Source organism: Lolium rigidum, chromosome 6, assembly GCF_022539505.1.
Source record: "Lolium rigidum isolate FL_2022 chromosome 6, APGP_CSIRO_Lrig_0.1, whole genome shotgun sequence".
NCBI classification, from domain to species: domain Eukaryota; kingdom Viridiplantae; phylum Streptophyta; class Magnoliopsida; order Poales; family Poaceae; genus Lolium; species Lolium rigidum.
In genome coordinates, this window is record NC_061513.1 from 111,619,572 (window position 1) to 111,641,582 (window position 22,011).

Here is a 22,011-nt window from a genome sequence, read left to right on the forward strand (position 1 = left end):
ATAATATGTAGACCAAAAAATCAAGATGGTTAGGAGTGGAAGTTTTAGAGTTAAAAACATGTCTATGAAAACTCGTTAATGAGGATGGTATGTGGCAGGAATTATTGCATAAATACCAACACTCTAGTACTGACTCACCCTTTTAGAAGGGGTTAATGAATGTCAAAGAAAACTTATTTGTGAGGGGGTCTTTTATGGTGAGAAATGGGCAGAATGCTAGGTTTGGGAGGATACTTGGTTAGGGGATAAGCCACTGGCTGAGGAATACCCGTCTCTTTATAATATCATTTACCATAAGAGTGCTACAGTAGCAAACATTATGGATCATGTTCCTATGATCATATATTTTGTTAGAACTTAGAGTTGTAACAAATTGGATATATGAACCAACTAACTTCATTGGTCTAATTATGGTTCAACTAACCGATAATGATGATGTTTTCAAATGGAAGTTATCTTCATCGGGTATTTTACCATCAAATCCATGTATTTGGACTTGCTTAATGGACACACAGTTTATCTTACAAGTTACATTTGGGAGTTGAAGGTGCCACCCAAAATTAAGATCTTTATGTGGTTTTTGCATAGGACAATGGTCCTTACCAAGGATAACCTAGTTAAAACGAGTTGGCATGGTTGTGTTAAGTGTTGTTTCTGTCATCAAGACGAAACAATCCAACATCTTTTTATAACCTGCCCATTTATGAAAAATGATTTTGAGAATTGTATATATGGCTATTAATATACCCCTGCTCTCTAATATTACTAATATGTTTGGAAATTCGTTAGATGGGGTAAAAGAAGGATAAATGCCACATTAGAGTTTGTGTGCACTTTACTTTGGGTATATGAAATGTTCGAAATGATTTCATATTTAAAAAAAAAAATTCATCATTTTTTCATATGTGGTCCTATCTCTAGCCGGTGGAGAAGCGGCATGCTATAGATATTAGGTGCAACCGACTGAGAATGGTAGAACAAAATTTCTACATTCAATGCGGTTGACATGATGATCGCCATGTGTTGATTTATATGCGCTTCATGTTACCAGCCTTTTTTGAGATGGATCATTTTTGTTGAGATTTTATGTGATCTCATGAGATGTAATAAGCTGTAATACTTTGTTGAAGTACTGAATAAACAATAAAAAATTCATATATATCAGAATTAATTGATCCAGAGGCTAGGCTGCCCGAATTTGGGGGGGGGGGGGCGTGAGAACCCAAACAAACTTAGGGCATGTCTAACAGACCCCTTAAAACGCGGGCACCCCGTAAAATTCCGGCGGGATAGGGGGTAGGCGCAGTTTGGGCCGTTTAGCAGGCCCCGTATTCGGGCCGGCCCGTATCGGCCGAATACGGGCCCCGTCAAAAACACACCGCCGCCCCCTACAAATACAGGGTGTTGTTGCGAGTGAGTGTCCAACCCCTCACTCGCAACCCTAGCTCCGCCGTGCGCCGCCGCCTCCCACCACACGCTCCGGCGAGCAATTCCACGCCGCACGCCACAGCATCAGCACCGCCGTCGGCCATGTCCGCACGCCGCAACACCAGCGCGTCGCCCGCCACCGGATCGAAGCGATCCCGCTCAGGCGGCGCCACTGCAAGCTCTCCGCCGCCGGGAGTCAGCGTGCGGCGTGCAGGTACACCGACGGCCTCTACGTGCCGCCGAAGCTCCGCGAGTTCGCGGCGGGCGGGCACTGGTACAAGGCCGATCCGCCGCTCAAGCCGATGAGCAGCGTCGACTTTGAAAAATGGCGTGCCGATTGGGAGCTGCACCGCCGGTCGAAGGCGGCATGGGAAGCGCGGATTGGGAGCACCAGCGGCAGACGAGCACCGCGAGCCGGCGAGGAGGAGGATGAGGCGGAGGAGGGGGAAGACCCCCTCTACTTGTAGGCGGTGGCCGCATCCATGAAGGATGCCGCCGAAGCTGCTCGGGCGGAGGAAGACGAGGCGGCGGCGGCAATCGCGCCGTGAAGGAGATGGAGGCGCGAGAGGCCGCCGCCAATGCGCCATTCGTCATCCTCGACGAGTAGATAGGTTCGTAGAAGTCGCGATCCATTAGGATTGCGCAATTTTGTAAAATTCGTATCTATTATCTATGTATGAACATGATGAACTATCGTTTAATTTTCCCGGGGTTTGCAATTTTCAAAAATACGGGGTGAAATACGAGGTCTGCTAGACGGATTGGTTAGCATGTTTTTTAATACAGGATCCTCTACTCGCGTTTTACGGGGCAGCAAAATAGGGGACCTGTTAGACATGCTCTTACCAGTTAACCATGTAAAGGAACTGCATGCACACTAGTCACTACAGTGGCAGTTTATCAGTCGGCATGAACAAACAAACAAGAGGCTCGGGGGTTGTCATTATCGATAAAGCTGTACACGCAAAGGGAAGATGGTTTCAGAACTATTGTCAAACTGGTGCCAGCCATAAGAACTGGATTTTCCACTGGCACTACTCTCGTGAGTGTCTTCTTCGACGCCGGACGGATATATACACGGAGTGACCACCAACCAACCTGAACCTGCACGCACTCACCGTCACCGAGCCGACCACGCAGTTGCCGGGCGTCACTCCCCATGACCGAGCGAACAACCGAGAGTTCCTCCTCCACATCTCCATCCATCCGGCCATTGGCCCAGCGCCAGACCGACCACTTAAGCTGTGCGGCCACCGGCGATCCGTACCCCACCGCCGGGCTGACTAACCACGTCGTTAATTCATTGACGTACTGTTAAACCGTGGGCTCGCACGTACGCCACCGCCGCGAAGCCGCGGCGACACCTGCCGGCGCGACGGTCACGACCCCGCTCGCCCGGGAAGCTAAGAAATCTAAAGAAATCGAGACCGAATCATGGCGATTTGGGCCGTCGCCGTCGAGGGGGACGAATGGCCACGTCGGAGTTTCAAATACCTGCACCGCTTTGCGCGAACGTGCCCCGCCTTTGCCCCACACTGACCTGACGGACATCCGAATCGGGCCCGCCCCCACTCCCCACTAGCTCGAGCTCGCTAAAGTTAAACTAGGTACACCGCTAAGGCACGCACGCTAAGCTTCCCGTCGCCCCCTGGATTTGAAACCTATAAAACCCAACCACCCCGCGCCACCATTCCCCAGCTCGATCTCAAGGCAGCACAACCACCACTCTAGAGCAGTAGAGCATAGCTCGCACGCCCACGACGCGCCATCCCACCAACCAGCCAGCCAACAAGAACGAGAGTGCATCCACCGATCGAGAGGACGTACGGCCATGTCGACGTCGGCGACCATGTCCATGTCGGGGAAGGCGAGCGACCCGGGCTCCGCGTGGTTCGCCACGGGCAGCAGGAGCCCGGCGCCGGCGCACAACGTGCGGCTCATCGCCACGGCGGTCGCCGTCTTCGCCTCCGTGCTCGGCCTCGCCCTGCTCCTGCACCTCTACATCTGCCACGTCCGCCGCCGCAACAGCAGGCGCCGCACCGCGGCTGCGGCCGCCGCCCTGGCGGCCGAGCCCAAGGCGCCCAAGACCGGGCTGGAGCCGGCCGCCATCGCGGCGCTGCCGATCGCCGCGTACCAGGAGGCCGGGGGCGAGCCGGGTGAGTGCGCCATCTGCCTCGGCGCGGCCCAGCAGGGCGAGGCGGTGCGCGTGCTGCCGTCCTGCGCACACGTCTTCCACGTCGACTGCGTCGACACGTGGCTCGCATCCAGCTCGTCATGCCCCGTCTGCCGCGCCGTGGTGGAGCCGCCGCCGCCGCCTCCATCATCGTCGTCTGCAACCGCGGCAGGGTCGGTGCATGAGAAGCAGATAGTGGTGAAGGAGGACGTTGGCACCTCAGGGCAGCCATGTGGGCTGGGCGCGTCGCTGATGAAGATGCTGAGCAGGGAGAGGCCGTTGGCGCCTAGGAGGCCGCTGCAGGGTGACCATTTGGAAATGCGTCTGGAGGACTTGGAGAGTCAGCTGCCACAGCAGCAACACTCTGTGAATAGCAATTAGTCTCTACTTTTTTTTTTGTTTCTTGTCATTCGTTGCTTGATTTCTACGTCTTGCACATGAATGATGAATTCAGGAGTGGGAATTACACTCCTGAAGTCAAGTTTGCAGCCCTGCATGGAGCTCACCCGTATCCCTCGTATTTCTGCAAAGAAGGGATATATAGTGGATAATATTAAGAGCTCTGTTTGCCTTTCTGTAACCATGGTGCTTTTGTCCCGTTGACGATATTGTTATGAACGGGCCGGCACGTTTGAACATTCAACGAAGAAAAAATCCCCAACTTTGTGGCCGAGATTTCAGCCATTTTCTGGTTACCTTTTTTTCGAAAGGACGTTTTACCTAAAGACTTGTCCCTCATACATGGTGATGGTGGGGAGGGTAGGTTTTTGCAACTTGTGTTTAGCTTCACACACCCACTATCTTTTTCATTTCTCTTTGCTTGTTGTTTGACTCTTCTTCCTGATGAATACACTTATACACTGGATAATCTCTTGTTGCATTTGGAAAAAAATGAAGTAATCGTCAAACTAACTTACTACTAGTACAATTTTAAAAACACATAATTGGGCGACTCAGATGTCATTTGTACTTAATCACCATTTATGTTTCACCATCGACATTCTATCGCTCAAACTGTGTACTCACTCGTCTAGATACATCCAAATTTATACAAATTTAAGACATCCTTTATATAATGGAGAGAGTAATAAGGATTCTATTTGTTGGTTCGACCGAGAAACTACTAAAATCTTTATTTTCGAAGAAAAAGAAAAGGTGCAGTTTGTAGTACCACCATCGCCCTCGAATCTACCCTGTTAACATTGTTATGTACTATGGGTCCATTCCATAAAAAGATGTTCTAGATTTTTCTAGATGCATTTCAATGTGTTTGTCCACTCATTTTACTTTGTATGTAGGTCACATTGAAATATCTAAAACACACCTTATAATTCGAGACGGAGGGAACATACACGTCCCTATTAGATTGGTCTTTTGGGAGGTATGTATCCTAACAAACACCAGAAGGCAAATACACTAAAATTGCATGACTACGATTGCACTCATATAGCTCCTACCTACTGATTTAACACCCCCACAAGAAAAGGAAATGAAAGCAATTCGGCCATCAAGGGACACCAGAAAAGATGTCCGGTCATTTTAGGTAGATAAAGACAGAGGATGATGCATTCCCGCCAAGTTAACTAGGTACACCAAGATGTAAGCACTACATGTGGATGATACGCATCTCATATCTGCAGACTGCCATCAAGGGTAAAACCATTTTATAACTCTGCATCCTATATACTACTCCTAACACCTCAGTGCGATCTCAAGTGTGCTTCTGGAATCAAGTGCGCACAGTTACACACATATGCATCAGGCTACATAAATAATCACATTGAGTCAACCACTTGCAATAGTTATATTCCAAGTAGCATCTTCCGGGTTCAACGTGACAAATCGGAGGAGAAAAGTATACTTGTTCGTTTGCATATATAGCACTAGATAGATACGTTGCCATCATGTATAAAGACTTCCATTCCACCAACGCCTAGGTTCTTGGCTTCTTTACGTCTACTGGAAGTAAAGCAGGCAGTGGCAAGTGGTGTTCCGACTCAAAAGTTGAGGAAAGCCTTCTTCTCCGACGCGAAAGTTGGCAGCGGTGACTCGGAAAGTCGCCGCTTACGTTCGCCGTACCGGGCACGGGAAGATCCGGCTGGCTGGACGGCCTGAAAACTATATGCCGGAATTTGTTAGCTAAGAAGTGGACTGATGATGGCCTGATGGGGTCCCTCCATCCTATCACGAACCTATTCGGCGCGAGTTCCATATGGGCACTTCCTGGCTTTGAATAAGACGCTATTCAGATCTTTTCTTTTTCTTACAGCAAGCTAGTCGACAGATCTGTTTGTTCGAGCAAGATTAACATGTGAAGGAAGGTTCACCCTACACTGATTAACATGTAAAGGAAGGTTCACCCTACACTGATATTCAGTGACCACTGAACGGTCATAGTAGTATATAGTAGGGACTAAACAAAATTTAGGCATCTCAGGGTAGCTAGCTAGCAGAGAATCTTATCCAGCATCTACAACAACGGATGATGCGATTAATATGGACCGATCGATGGCACTAGTTTTTAACAGGAATAGATTCGCCAATCCAGGATGAAAAGCAAGTTAGATAGATAAGGTTCACCAGATTCAATTGATTAGTGCAGCTGTGAACGCTATGATGACATGGTGGGTAGAAAACGATATCACCTTAGGACTAGGTTTACTCACACTTTTGCACCGTCAAAAAGGTCTTTGCTTTATTATCCACAGGTGATCGAGTTGTGGATAAACTTCCCCTCCTCCCTGCCTTCAAGGTAAACAGTTCCATCTGTCAAAAAAAAAAAAAGGTAAACAGCTCCATGAACGGAAATTGAGGGACGGAGCAACGGAATAAACGGCATCACAAACTGAAAAGCATGGTAGTACCCAAAAGAAATGTGTGATGGGAAAATTCAAAAAGCCTTTGATGTTGAACATGCACTGTGCTACGGTTTCCACCTACTCCGTATCTAGAAACTACTAGTACTAGTCATCTGTACGTGCTTTGCAACGTAATATTATTGAACACTGTACCAAATTAGTGGAAAAAATAGTGAATTTGTGGTGGAATGTTTGCATGTGATATTTTTAGTGAAAACTTATGGAAGTGTTTTTTCATGTTCGCACCCATCACCGTGCATAGAACAATAATATTCGTTGTAACGAATATAAGTAGTAGTGAATATGATAGTGCGGACAAAGGGATCCCGAGCTCGAGAGAGCCATGTAGTTTAAAATTAAAAAATCATATACCAAAGATTCATAAGATTCTGAATGTAGTCAATAATATATACTATAAGCGTGCAAAATTCTTAGTATTCCATGGTACATCAAAATGAAAAAATCAGACAAATTATAGAGTTTTGAGAATGTGTACCACGGCTTCACACTTTTATAATTTTTATGTACCATAGAATATAAAGTATTTCTCATTAGATTTTGCACGCTTATAGTATGTATATATATCATTTGACTACATAAAATGTTCTTATATTTTTGAAACTTTAAAATATGATTTCAAAAAATAAAAGGCTACATGGAGCTCATCCTCTATTTTGAGTTTATGGCAAAGCTTTTGCTTTTTCGCAATTTTATTTGTCTATAAAGTAGCTTGTAAGTTTAAACACAAAATTTTATCAGAATAGGTGGAAGGAAAAAAAATCAGTTGCAATAATATTTTTGACCTTCTCGTTTATTTCTTTTACTCGGCCTCGTGAGCTAAGAAGATACAAAGAGTAATTTTTTTTATAATTTTCGTCCATGTCTTACCGTATCTTTCTTTAAATTTTTTTTTTGCCATGCCTATAACAGTGCACGAATAGGCTGCTAGCTCTATAACTGAAGCGCAGGCCTGGGATTCAATCCTGGACGTGAGCACTCACTGTGTTGCTAGCCAAAGGCGCGTTTATCGAGAAACTTCTACACACCACTGTAAGTGCTCTTCTCCTGAATTTTCTGGAATGTGGGTCGTGGGCCAGACCTGAAACACGCAGCGCGAATCCCAGGTATATTGACCCTAGGATGGCCATATCCAACGGCATGTGTGGCGCCACGAATCTAGAAATTGATCCAATCTCAATTTTGGCCATCCTATTGGTACACTATATAGGGGTTTTGTGTGTGTGTGTGTGTGGGTGGAGTCACCGGCTAAGATGTTCGCATCCTAGCTTCGGTTCTTGTACAAAAACCTTGCTTTCTTCTATAAAGATCTGGCACGCCTTTGGCGTACCCTCGAAAAATATAGGAGTATAGAAGAATTCACGACAAAGCGAGATATGGAGATCGCGCGCTTAGAACAGTCATAAGTTCACTTCCCTGGATGTCTTTTAGATCAAGAGAGATTGCAACAAAATGGCTCACCAGCTGAATCTATTAACGGAATGTTGTCGAACCAACAACCTCAAAGCTGGAATCCTCACACCTCAGCACAAGCAGGAGCTTTTGGATCTGGAGATGAGTCATGCATGTGAAAGGAAGCTGGCAGTATGGACAAGTACACAAAATTAAAGTGGGTAATGAAACATTACTATAAACACTGAAAACAAAACTAATTATGCGAAAACTCGGAAGTCAGCCCGGGCTTGGGTGCGCCATTTATCCTATTTCCATTGAGCCATTCGTTTCCTTCACCCACGTCATATATCATGGTATATAATTCTGTGTACACGGCAGAGACGAATACGCCAACCACCTTTTTTTCGATAAAGGGAATATATTAATATCAAGAAGATACCAATTACACCCAGCCTCTGCAACAACGCACCGCCCTAATGGCACTACCACTACGGGAACCCGCCGACGTGCCGACGGCCAGAATCTGTGCCGACGGCCGCCGTCGGCACAGCCTCGCTCGCCGTCAGCCCAGCAAAGTAGCCGTCGGCACAGCCTGGCCGTCGGCACAGAACCACCAGGACCGACGGCCGCCGTCGGCACACTTTGGCCGTCGGCACAAACACTGTCTGTGCCGACGGCACGTAGCCTAGCCGTCGGCACATGGTCATATGGTGGGGCCACAGACAGCCACCGACAACGGCGTCAGCAGGTGGCAAACGGCGTGAAGTGGGCCGACGGCCAGGCCGTCGGCATAGCTCCCCCGCCAAATTTTCCTTCTTCCCGCCCTTATTCGCGCCACTTCCTATGTAGGCCGACGGCCAGGCCGTCGGCACAGGTTCCCGCCATTTTTCCCCCTCCTTTCCCTCCCGCCATTCTTCTCGCGCCCATTCTCTCCCGCCAATTATTCCCGCCGTTTCAGCCCTCGTCGTCCTATATATAGCCATGTCTTCTCAACACTAACATCAGCAGCAACATTTCTCTCCTCATCAACTCTCTCATCCAAAAACACCACGAGAATCCTCCGAGCTCAGCTGCCGTCGAGATGGCTCCTCGTCGCCGTAGCAACACGGGCTTCATCGGCGTTCGCCCGGCGGGCTGCGGGCCATTTCGCGTCCGAAATCTCCGCCGGTGGTGTGCGTGTGTGGCTCGGCACCTTCTACACGAAGGAGGCTGCTGCCCGCGCATACGACGTTGCGGCTTGGAGGTTTGGCCGGTCGCGCCACGAATTGAACTTCCCGGAGGTCGGGTCTCCGGCGGAAGCCGAGAGTCTCTCTATCGAGCCGCTACTTCGCTCGGAGGGTGAAGCGCAGCGGTTCGGAGATGGCCAGCGGCGGATTGATACCACCGAGGCGGACGAGCGGTTCATGGCACGGTGGCGCGGAGACCATCCCGGAGACGTCGCGGCCACGCGCGCATTCCGGAAGGAGAAGCGGGCGTACAGGAGAGAGAGGAGGGGCGGGAAAGCGGCGAGAGGAGGGCCGAATATGACGCGGAGTACGCCAAAGGAGAGGCGTCGACATGGGGGGAAAATGATGAACGGTGGTTTTCGTACCTCTCAAGTACCGCTTCGAGAGGACACCCCTAGCGAGGACGAAGATTTCGAGAACTGATTAGTATGTGTGTGTGTCGAGTCCATGTGTCTAACGGGTCATGTGTCGACCCAGTGTTAAGTGCTTTGTTCGTGTGTGGGTTTAGTTTTTTAAGTGTTTTGGTTTGTGTGTTAGTAGTGTAGTTTTTAAGTGCTTTGCTTCGTGTGTGGGTGTAGTTCTTTAAGTGCTTTGGTTTGTGTGTGGTCTAGTTCTTTAAGTCTTTTGGTTTGTGTGTGGGTCTAGTTATGTGTGTGGGTCTCAAGTTCTTAAGTGTATCATTATTGTGTGTCGTCAGAAATCGAGCATCGGAGGGTGGGAATGGTCCCAAAACTCAAGTGCAGATTATAGACTATAGGGGTAAAATCCAGGATCTGTATGTGGAAACTCCTGGTAAGCCCAACCTATGGTTTCCCATGTACATATGTCCTAAACAAACCAAAGCAAATAAAAAATCCATTGTTACACCGTCACACGGAGAAAGCTATAGGGGTAGATCTGCGGGGTCCCCGCCCTAGGGTTTCCGAAGATACAGATCAGCGGAGCGTCGGAACCGCTTAAAAACTTGCATATGTCCCTAGCATATGTGCACAAGTGTGATGTAGGGTTTGGCTAACCTTGCATGTACCGGCGTTGACGATTTTCGCGAGACATGGGCCAGCACTTGGTGAAAATCCAGGATCCGTATGTGCAAACTCACGGTACGGCTAAAATGGAGCCTATTTTATGGTAAAGTAAGCCCAACCTATTGTTTCCCATGTACATATGTCCTAAACAAACCAAAGCAAATAAAAAAATCCATTGTTACACCGTCACACGGAGAAAGCTATAGGGGTAGATCCGCGGGGTCCCCGCCCTAGGGTTTCCGAAGATACGAGATCGAGCGGAGCGTCGGAACCGCTTAAAAACTTGCATATGTCCCTAGCATATGTGCACAAGTGTGATGTAGGGTTTGGCTAACCTTGCATGTACCGGCGTTGACGATTTTCGCGAGACATGGGCCAGCACTTAGTGAAAATCCGGGATCCGTATGTGCAAACTCCTGGTACGGCTAAAATGGAGCCTATTTTATGGTAAAGTAAGCCCAACCTATGGTTTCCCATGTACATATGTCCTAAACAAACCAAAGCAAATAAAAAAATCCATTGTTACACCGTCACACGGAGAAAGCTATAGGGGTAGATCTGCGGGGTCCCCGCCCTAGGGTTTCCGAAGATACGGATCAGCGGAGCGTCGGAACCGCTTAAAAACTTGCATATGTCCCTAGCATATGTGCACAAGTGTGATGTAGGGTTTGGCTAACCTTGCATGTACCCGGCGTTGACGATTTTCGCAGACATGGGCCGCATGTCCCGGCGGCCCCGTTTTGCGCAGTTGGCAAAGCAAACGGAGCCAAAAAATCGAGCGGAGCCGCGTGGCATCATTTTATGTGTCCTAGTAACCACTGCAAAAGACGGAACTGGGATACGGCAATTATCTTGGAGAACCCTTCACGAACGGGGCTATCTCGTCCGGAGTTCTATGGCTTTTAGGGAAATGAGTAGGAAACGGCCCGTTTCACCACATAGTATGTCGGAACGAGGCCATATTTGGCACGTGCGTGGGCCCTAGGATGGGAAGCAAGGCCCCGGTCGCGGATTTCCAATCCGAACCACGGGCGACGGTTTTTCCATTTTCGGGGTGCCGGAAGGGCTTTTTTTTGAAGCGAGCTACATGGTGCGCATTTCGGTATCGCGCGGGACCTCCGCGCAGCGGTAGGATACCTCCTACGCACCACCTATCACATGCCATATGCGCGCGGAAGCCATCCGGGAATCCCACCCGCTTCTCGCGGTGCCTCGCCGAATCCGCCGGAACCGGCCGGATTTGAACCGGGGCGACACTTTCCTTCGCTCAATAAATGGAGGGAAAAATGGTTTTAGGTCTAGGACGCGTCATTTTATGTGCTAAATGTTTTCCGTTTCGCGCGTTGGCGGACGGGTGCAACCGCGCGCCCGGTGCGGCCATACCGCATGTCCGGCGGCCCGTTTTGCGCAGTTGGCAAAGCAAACGGAGCCAAAAATCGAGCGGAGCCGCGTGGCGTCATTTTATGTGTCCTAGTAACCACTGCAAAAGACGGAACCGGGATACGGCAATTATCTTGGAGAACCCTTCACGAACGGGGCTATCTCGTCCGGAGTTCTATGGCTTTTAGGGGAAATGAGTAGGAAACGGCCCGTTTCACCACATAGTTTGTCGGAACGAGGCCATATTTGGCACGTGCGTGGGCCCTAGGATGGGAAGCAAGGCCCCGGTCGCGGATTTCCAATCCGAACCACGGGCGACGGTTTTTCCATTTTCGGGGTGCCGGAAGGGCTTTTTTTGTGAAGCGGCTACATGGTGCGCATTTCGGTATCGCGCGGGACCTCCGCGCAGCGGTAGGATACCTCCTACGCACCACCTATCACATGCCATATGCGCGCGGAAGCCATCCGGGAATCCCACCCGCTTCCGCGGTGCCCCGCCGAATCCGCCGGAAACCGGCCGGATTTGAACCGGGCGACACTTTCCTTCGCTCAATAAATGGAGGGAAAAATGGTTTTAGGTCTAGGACGCGTCATTTTATGTGCTAAATGTTTTCCGTTTCGCGCGTTGGCGGACGGGTGCAACCGCGCGCCCGGTACGGCCATACCGCATGTCCCGCGGCCCCGTTTTGCGCAGTTGGCAAAGCAAACGGAGCCAAAAATCGAGCGGAGCCGCGTGGCGTCATTTTATGTGTCCTAGTAACCACCGCAAAAGACGGAACTGGGATACGGCAATTATCTTGGAGAACCCTTCACGAACGGGGCTATCTCGTCCGGAGTTCTATGGCTTTTAGGGGAAATGAGTAGGAAACGGCCCGTTTCACCACATAGTTTGTCGGAACGAGGCCATATTTGGCACGTGCGTGGGCCCTAGGATGGGAAGCAAGGCCCCGGTCGCGGATTTCCAATCCGAACCACGGGCGACGGTTTTTCCATTTTCGGGGTGCCGGAAGGGCTTTTTTGTGAAGCGGCTACATGGTGCGCATTTCGGTATCGCGCGGGACCTCCGCGCAGCGGTAGGATACCTCCTACGCACCACCTATCACATGCCATATGCGCGCGGAAGCCATCCGGGAATCCCACCCGCTTCCGCGGTGCTCCGCCGAATCCGCCGGAACCGGCCGGATTTGAACCGGGGCGACACTTTCCTTCGCTCAATAAATGGAGGGAAAAATGGTTTTAGGTCTAGGACGCGTCATTTTATGTGCTAAATGTTTTCCGTTTCGCGCGTTGGCGGACGGGTGCAACCGCGCGCCGGTACGGCCATACCGCATGTCCCGGCGGCCCCGTTTTGCGCAGTTGGCAAAGCAAACGGAGCCAAAAATCGAGCGGAGCCGCGTGGCGTCATTTTATGTGTCCTAGTAACCACCGCAAAAGACGGAACTGGGATACGGCAATTATCTTGGAGAACCCTTCACGAACGGGGCTATCTCGTCCGGAGTTCTATGGCTTTTAGGGGAAATGAGTAGGAAACGGCCCGTTTCACCACATAGTTTGTCGGAACGAGGCCATATTTGGCACGTGCGTGGGCCCTAGGATGGGAAGCAAGGCCCCGGTCGCGGATTTCCAATCCGAACCACGGCGACGGTTTTTCCATTTTCGGGGTGCCGGAAGGGCTTTTTTTGTGAAGCAGCTACATGGTGCGCATTTCGATATCGCGCGGGACCTCCGCGCAGCGGTAGGATACCTCCTACGCACCACCTATCACATGCCATATGCGCGCGGAAGCCATCGCGGGAATCCCACCCGCTTCCGCGGTGCCCCGCCGAATCCGCCGGAAACCGGCCGGATTTGAACCGGGGCGACACTTTCCTTCGCTCAATAAATGGAGGGAAAAATGGTTTTAGGTCTAGGACGCGTCATTTTATGTGCTAAATGTTTTCCGTTTCGCGCGTTGGCGGACGGGTGCAACCGCGCGCCCGGTACGGCCATACCGCATGTCCCGGCGGCCCCGTTTTGCGCGGTTGGCAAAGCAAACGGAGCCAAAAATCGAGCGGAGCCGCGTGGCGTCATTTTATGTGTCCTAGTAACCACCGCAAAAGACGGAACTGGGATACGGCAATTATCTTGGAGAACCCTTCACGAACGGGGCTATCTCGTCCGGAGTTCTATGGCTTTTAGGGGAAATGAGTAGGAAACGGCCCGTTTCACCACATAGTTTGCTCGAACGAGGCCATATTTGGCACGTGCGTGGGCCCTAGGATGGGAAGCAAGGCCCCGGTCGCGGATTTCCAATCCGAACCACGGGCGACGGTTTTTCCATTTTCGGGGTGCCGGAAGGGCTTTTTTTGTGAAGCGGCTACATGGTGCGCATTTCGATATCGCGCGGGACCTCCGCGCAGCGGTAGGATACCTCCTACGCACCACCTATCACATGCCATATGCGCGCGGAAGCCATCCGGGAATCCCACCCGCTTCTCGCGGTGCCCCGCCGAATCCGCCGGAAACCGGCCGGATTTGAACCGGGGCGACACTTTCCTTCGCTCAATAAATGGAGGGAAAAATGGTTTTAGGTCTAGGACGCGTCATTTTATGTGCTAAATGTTTTCCGTTTCGCGCGTTGGCGGACGGGTGCAACCGCGCGCCCGTACGGCCATACCGCATGTCCCGGCGGCCCCGTTTTGCGCGGTTGGCAAAGCAAACGGAGCCAAAAAATCGAGCGGAGCCGCGTGGCGTCATTTTATGTGTCCTAGTAACCACCGCAAAAGACGGAACTGGGATACGGCAATTATCTTGGAGAACCCTTCACGAACGGGGCTATCTCGTCCGGAGTTCTATGGCTTTTAGGGGAAATGAGTAGGAAACGGCCCGTTTCACCACATAGTTTGTCGGAACGAGGCCATATTTGGCACGTGCGTGGGCCCTAGGATGGGAAGCAAGGCCCCGGTCGCGGATTTCCAATCCGAACCACGGGCGACGGTTTTTCCATTTTCGGGGTGCCGGAAGGGCTTTTTTTGTGAAGCGCCTACATGGTGCGCATTTCGGTATCGCGCGGGACCTCCGCGCAGCGGTAGGATACCTCCTACGCACCACCTATCACATGCCATATGCGCGCGGAAGCCATCCGGGAATCCCACCCGCTTCTCGCGGTGCCCCGCCGAATCCGCCGGAAACCGGCCGGATTTGAACCGGGGCGACACTTTCCTTCGCTCAATAAATGGAGGGAAAAATGGTTTTAGGTCTAGGACGCGTCATTTTATGTGCTAAATGTTTTCCGTTTCGCGCGTTGGCGGACGGGTGCAACCGCGCGCCCGGTACGGCCATACCGCATGTCCCGGCGGCCCCGTTTTGCGCAGCTTGGCAAAGCAAACGGAGCCAAAAATCGAGCGGAGCCGCGTGGCGTCATTTTATGTGTCCTAGTAACCACTGCAAAAGACGGAACTGGGATACGGCAATTATCTTGGAGAACCCTTCACGAACAGTGGCTATCTCGTCCGGAGTTCTATGGCTTTTAGGGGAAATGAGTAGGAAACGGCCCGTTTCACCACATAGTTTGTCGGAACGAGGCCATATTTGGCACGTGCGTGGGCCCTAGGATGGGAAGCAAGGCCCCGGTCGCGGATTTCCAATCCGAACCACGGGCGACGGTTTTTCCATTTTCGGGGTGCCGGAAGGGCTTTTTTTGTGAAGCGGCTACATGGTGCGCATTTCGGCATCGCGCGGGACCTCCGCGCAGCGGTAGGATACCTCCTACGCACCACCTATCACATGCCATATGCGCGCGGAAGCCATCCGGGAATCCCACCCGCTTCTGCGGTGCCCCGCCGAATCCGCCGGAAACCGGCCGGATTTGAACCGGGGCGACACTTTCCTTCGCTCAATAAATGGAGGGAAAAATGGTTTTAGGTCTAGGACGCGTCATTTTATGTGCTAAATGTTTTCCGTTTCGCGCGTTGGCGGACGGGTGCAACCGCGCGCCCGGTACGGCCATACCGCATGTCCCGGCGGCCCCGTTTTGCGCAGTTGGCAAAGCAAACGGAGCCAAAAAATCGAGCGGAGCCGCGTGGCGTCATTTTATGTGTCCTAGTAACCACTGCAAAAGACGGAACCGGGATACCGCATGTCCCGGCGGCCCGTTTTATGTGTGGCGTCATTTTATGTGTCGGAGTCATTTTATGTGTCGCCACCCTCAGCTCCTCCACCCCGCGCGCTCAGCTCCTAGCAACCACTACAAAAGTAAATAAAGAAATAAAAAGGAAAAAAGAAAAAGAAAAAACAAAAATAGAAATAGAAATAAAAAGAAAAAAAAAGTGCCGACGGCCTAGCCGTCGCACGCCGAGTCAGTTAAGTGCCGTCCGACCGACCCCGCACGCCACGCGCTCCTCCAACCCGCGCCGCCACTGCCTCCACCAACCCCGCCCGCCGCCGCCGCCAACCTCGCGCGCCGCCCGCCGCCGCCGCCAACCCCGCCCGCCGCCGCCGCCGCCTCCACCGACCCCGCCCGCCGCCGCCGCCTCCACCAACCCTGTCCGCCGCCGCCGCCTCCACCAACCCCGCCCGCCGCCGCCGCCTGCGCCAACCCCGCCGTCGCCTCCACCTCACCGTCGCCGCCTCCTCCTCCCCTGCTCCGCCGGCCGCCTTCCGTCCTTCCCCCCCATGGCGAATTAGCCCCGGCCCCGGCTTCCCCCTGGTGCTACCTCTCCCCCACCTTCGATCGATCGGGCGGGCGACTCCACGGCTCCGCTCTCCGCTCCGCTACAGAGGTGAGCAAATCCCCTTCCTCGGCGACCAATTTTTTGGCGGCGGCGATTTCGCAGCGGCCCTAGAAGCTCGCGCAGCTCTAGTAATTTTGGGTGCACCCGGACCTTTGGCCATACGATTAGGGTAGATTATTATTATTATTTACGAGTTCACGTTCGTGTACGCACGCGGCGGTCGATTCGGCTCTTCCTCCCGCTAAATCTAGGTTCCGAGCTTCGATCAGCGCCGCCGGCAAGTGGGGATTCGAGGGGCACCGTGGTGTCCGTGAGGAGCTGAGCAAGCGGGGAGATCGATTGCCAGCTCGTTGCAGTCGTAACAGATCCCCATTTGGGGCGTTTACTTTGTGTAGTTCGGCACATGTTCTCTTAATGTAAGTGGTGATGTCATTGTTGAAGCTTTCATGGCAATGCGAAACCGTAGATTGAAGAAATGATGTAATTTTCTAATTATGCTATGTTCTATCACGTAAGACTTTTCAAGTTTTGAACTATTTGTATTGTGATTGTGCACATTTGATATATGTATTGAACTTGACAATGAATTTGTCTAAACTAGGCCGATGGCGTGACGACCCCGGGTCCCTACTGCTTGACACGATTCGAGACGGTCGCCGACATCGCCGAGGGTGAGCTAAAACTCCACCTCCTCCATATTTTTTACATCACTAGATTCATTTTTCAAGTAAAGTTGCGTAACCTAGGTGTCACTTCCCGTCCGCGAGCGTTACGCGGATAAATATGCATTAGTGGTCGGCATATTTTCAACCGTAACGCTTGCGGCATTTACGGGACAGTCGGCGGATGCGTAGTTGTCTACGTTTTCCATGTTCTACTCCGGTCCGAGTCAGGATTTCGGCGGCGCCTCCCCATTGTTCTCCGGATGCACATCCTCTCGGTTTTTTGCCGAGACGTGTATCGGGAGAGCAGCGGGGAGGTGCTGCCGAAATTCTGACTTGGACCGGGGTAGAGCATGGAGAACGTAGCCAACTACGGATCCGGCGGCTGCTAGGAGCCCACCTAGTAGAGATGTAGGTTGATGCATGCGTTTCGCCCGGTAAAATAAAAATATGATGCATTTAATTTCATGGTACTATTTGTTGTTTGTCTCCCAATCAAGCAGAGGATGGCTGATAATGGGTGGATGTACAGTGGCCGTGCTAGTTCGACTGAAATGACAGAAGAGTGGGTATGGAAGACCAATTTATTAGTGAAGGAGTTAGCGCGTGGTTCAAAGTCGGCGTTCGTCCAAGTTGCCCTTGCGCTCGTTGCAAGAGGCGTCATCGTCACGGAAAGGATGATATGACTAAACATCTTTGGTTGAATGGGTATATGCCCGATTACGTCACGTGTGTCGACTTTGCTCGGTACGAACGTGACGAGAGGTGAGGTGATGAGGCAGCGAATCGATGGCAATGAGGACGATGGGATTAGATACTTGCTAGATGATCTCCACGATGCCTACATGCCGGAATCGCCGGAACAGGAGGAACCGCCGAACCCGAGGGACCGCCGGAACCGGAGGAACCGCCGGAACCGGAGGAACCCGAGCCTACCGCAAAGGCCTTCTATGATATGATGGCTGCGGCTAAGAGGCCTCTATACGAGGGTGCAAAAATTTCTCAGCTCGATGCCATCGCGCAAGTACTAGCCGACAAGGCCCAGTTCGACAGCACCCGTGCATGCTTTGAAAAAAATTTGGTAACAGTTGGTAACATGTTGCCCGAAGGCCATTGTCTGCCTAAAACCATGTATGCAGCAAAGAAAATGTTGAAAGCGCTCAGCATGGATTATGTGAAGTATGATTGTTGTCCCAAAAACTGTCTTTTGTTTTGGAAAGAGTTTGCGGATGACAAATATTGTAGCAAGTGTGGGTCCTCTAGGTATCATGAGATAACCAGAGCTAATGGTGAGAAGGTGCAGACAAAAGTCGCCGTGAAGATTCTTCGTTATCTCCCGTTCATAAAAAGAATCCAACGGCTTTACATGTCCGAGGAGTCAGCCAAACAGATGACGTGGCATAAGAACGGGTTGAGATTCAAGGACGCGGAGGGACGACTAAACATGGGGCACCCATCCGATGGTAAAGCATGGCAGAACTTCGATGCAAAACACCCCGATAAGGCAAATGATGCTCGGAATGTCGAATTGCGATAGCAACCGATGGATTCAATCCATATGGTATGTCGGCATCCGCGTACAGCTGTTGGCCCGTGTTTGTTATTCCGCTCAATCTCCCTCCCGGAGTCCTTATGCAAAGGAAGACCATATTCCCGTCGATGATCATTCCGGGGCCTGATTACCCGGGAAGAATTTGAGTGTATTCATGCAACCGCTTGTGGATGATTTGCACCACTCTTGGCACCATGGGACCTTGACATACGACCGAGCAACGAAGACAAACTTTGTCATGAAAGTTTGGTTCCAATATTCCATGCACGACCTACCTGGGTACGCTCTATTTTGCGGGCATTGTACAGCTGGTAGGTTTCCATGCCCAGTGTGCAGGCACCGATTGGAGTTCATTTGGCTGAATGCGGGTCGCAAATATGTCGCATTTGACAAACATCGAAAGTACCTCAAAAGAGGGCATCGGTTCAGAGGAGACAAAAAGAACTTCACAAAGGGCAAAGTTGTGCGTGAAGAAGAAACGATACCAAAGTTCAATGGTGAAACTGTTGATGGTGAGCTACGTGCTCTCCAGGCGTAGTAAAGAACCCGGCAAAACATATGTGGGATATGGTGAGACACACAACTGGACTCACGTGCCGGGCTTAACGCAGCTCGAGTATTACAAGGATCTCGAACTTCCCCATAACATCGATATGATGCACACCGAAAAGAATGTGGGGGAGTCCGTTTTTAACACCGTCTCGAACATTCCCGACAAGACAAAGGATAATGTCAAGGCTAGAGTCGATGTTGAGAATCGTGTGACGAGGCAAAGACTACACATGCATCCTCCCGAGGGCAATAGAAAAAATTGGGTCAAGCCGCATGCCAACTACGTGCTTGATAGTCTCCAGAAGAAGGAGGCAATGATGTGGCTGAAATACGCCGTTATGTTCCCAGATGGCTATTGTTCGAATATGAGTAAGGGAGTCAATCTTACAACAGGAAAAGTAAACGGGCTCAAGAGTCACGACTATCATATATGGATTGAGCGACTGATGCCGGTGATGGTTCGAGGGTATCTCCCCGAGCATGTCTGGCGAGTGCTTGCGGAGTTGAGCCATTTCTTCCGCACGGTCCGTGCTAAGCGGATATGTGAGTCGGTGATTGCGAAGTTGCATGATCAAGTGCCGGAGTTGTTATGCAAGTTAGAGATGATCTTTCCACCGGGTTTCTTTACTCCGATGTTACATCTCATTGTGCATCTTGCGAACGAGGCACTCTTGGGTGGACCGGTGCAGTATCGTTGGCAGCTTTGCATTGAGAGAGAGTTCAAGTATATTCGAAACAAATGTGGCAACAAAAATAAGATTGAAGCATGCATAGGCTGAGGCAACTATCCTCCGGGAGATGGCAGACGCCACGACAACGTACTATGCGGATGATGTTCCCACTATGCATAACCCGATATCTCGGTACAATATCGACGAGCCCAAGCATGACCCCAAGCTCCTCCTCTTCAAATGTCACGGTGGCAAGGCTGGTGCCTCTAAAAAGGGCATCTTGACAAAGGAAGAGAAAGATTGCATAATGTTTTATGTGGTTACGAACATGCAAGAAGTGCTCAAATTCATAAGGTAAAATGGTGAACAAATTACTTTGCTATTAGTAACTCGATTTTGGTCTAATACGTTTTTCTTCCTTTTAGCCAATACAAGGATGAATATTGGACGAGATCGACGGATCCCTCTGATGCGGAGATGGAGATTCTTTTGAAAGAGAGTCGTCCCGGAAAGAAAAAATTCCTGGATTGGTTCTACGAAAAAGTAATTTCTAACAAGTCCCTTTTATCCAATACTTTTGCAATCCGTGACTTGTCCCTCTTATTACACGTAACTAATGCAAAGAAACAATTTGAACTGAATTTGTAGGGAGGTGATCCCAACGTTGAGATGACGGATGAGCTGAGATGTGTTTCCCAGGGTTGCAACCGTAGAATCTCAATGTATGAGAAGTACGATGTGAATGGGTATCGCTTCCATACAGAGTATCACCGGAAGAATCGGCCTAACCCAAAAACTATAAATACTGGGGTCTTCACCAAAGGATCCGATGACATAGAATACTACGGAAGGTTAGAGAATGTATACGAGCTGACATTCAATAGGACAAACATACAACTCAATCTCGTTGTGTTCAAATGCCACTCGGTTCGACCCACAAGTTGGACGAGAGAAGCACTCCTTCCATTGGGTTAGTGGAAGTTAGGCCTTCAACCTGCTATAGCGGAGCCGATGTCTTTGTTGTGGCTCACCAAGCCAAGCAAGTTTATTATTTGCCCTACCCATGTCAAAAGGAGTACCTCAAAGGCTGGGAAGTCGTGTTCAAGGTATCACCACATGGTAAGCTACCCATGCCCTCCGACGAGGATTACAACAACATTGACCCCGTAACATACGAGGGAATTTTTTATCAAGAGCAAGAGAACTTTGGGGATTTCGAAATAGAAATTGGTCTTGAGGACCTCGAGAACGAGGCACATCTTCATGGTGAAACAGTGGTGGACCTAAAGGACATACAAATGCTCACCAAGTTACATGAGGGCAATGGGTTCAATGATGAGACTCCACCGGACATTCCCACCCAACCTCATTACTCACATGATACTGATAGTGATAGTGAAAATGAGAACCCAATGCCTCGTTATGAGAACCCAATGCCTCATTATGATAGTGATGATTCGAGGTGAGGGTCCTTTATGCCTTTATGCTTAGTATCTATTTTTCCATATGCTTCTTATACTTAGTATTTATTTTTCAATATGCTTCTTATGCTTAGTATCTATTTTTCAATATGCTTCTTATGCTTAGTATCTATTTTTCAATATGCTTCTTATGCTTAGTATCTATTTTTCAATATGCTTCTTATGCTTAGTATCTATTTTTTGCTTAGTGTCTACATTTTATTAAGGCATGAATGCTTACTTGTTTACTCTTTGTCAATGCAGGTGATTGATCAATATGAGCGGAAGCAAGCAATCCATGAACTCCATTTTGAAGAGTATGAGCCAACGGAAGTTCACCGGGACCACTAGAAGTGGAAGACCAACGCGTGCCAGCTCGCGTTACGCGGACGATGACACGGGTGGAGTTGGAGGTGGAGGTGTAGGTGGAGGTGGAGGACGTGGTGGAGGTGGAGGACGAGGTGGAGGTGGAGGACGAGCCGGAGGACGAGGCGGAGGCGGAGGTGGAGGACGAGGACGAGGTGGAGGTGGAGGACGAGGACGAGGTGGAGGTGGACCTTTCCTTGGTGACATACCCTCTCGCTACGGCGACGTGGCTTCCCAGTCCGCTCACACACGATCCACCGAGGGGGAGATGGAGGTGGAGATGGAGGTGGAGATGGAGGTGGAGGGCGGGACGAGGAGGCGGAGAGGGAGATGGCGCCGAAGAAGTTGCGCATTCGTGGTGAAGCGCAAGTCCCCGATGAGAGGAGGGAGCCTACTAGCCGGGATGCGAAAGCCCTCATCATCCCGAACGAAAAAGAGTAAGTTTAATTTTGAACATTTAGATTCATTTTGCTATGTACTAATGTTTTCATTATTGTGCATAACTCGATTGGCATACTAATGTTTTGATTATT

General features: G+C 50.5%; 1 protein-coding gene across 1 annotated transcript; it reads left to right on the forward strand.

Moving 5' to 3' along the window:
* The first annotated feature begins 3,144 nt into the window (after positions 1-3,144).
* LOC124667238 (E3 ubiquitin-protein ligase ATL41-like) lies at positions 3,145-4,097 on the forward strand. The gene has a single exon (XM_047204543.1). It carries the CDS (start codon positions 3,260-3,262, stop codon positions 3,980-3,982), a length of 723 nt encoding a protein of 240 aa, XP_047060499.1. The 5' UTR covers positions 3,145-3,259; the 3' UTR covers positions 3,983-4,097.
* The last annotated feature ends 17,914 nt before the right edge of the window (positions 4,098-22,011 follow it).

Coding starts and splice junctions, on each gene's coding strand:
- LOC124667238 (XM_047204543.1), top strand. CDS start 3,260: ATGTCGACGTCGGCGACCATGTCCATGTCGGGGAAGGCGAGCGACCCG.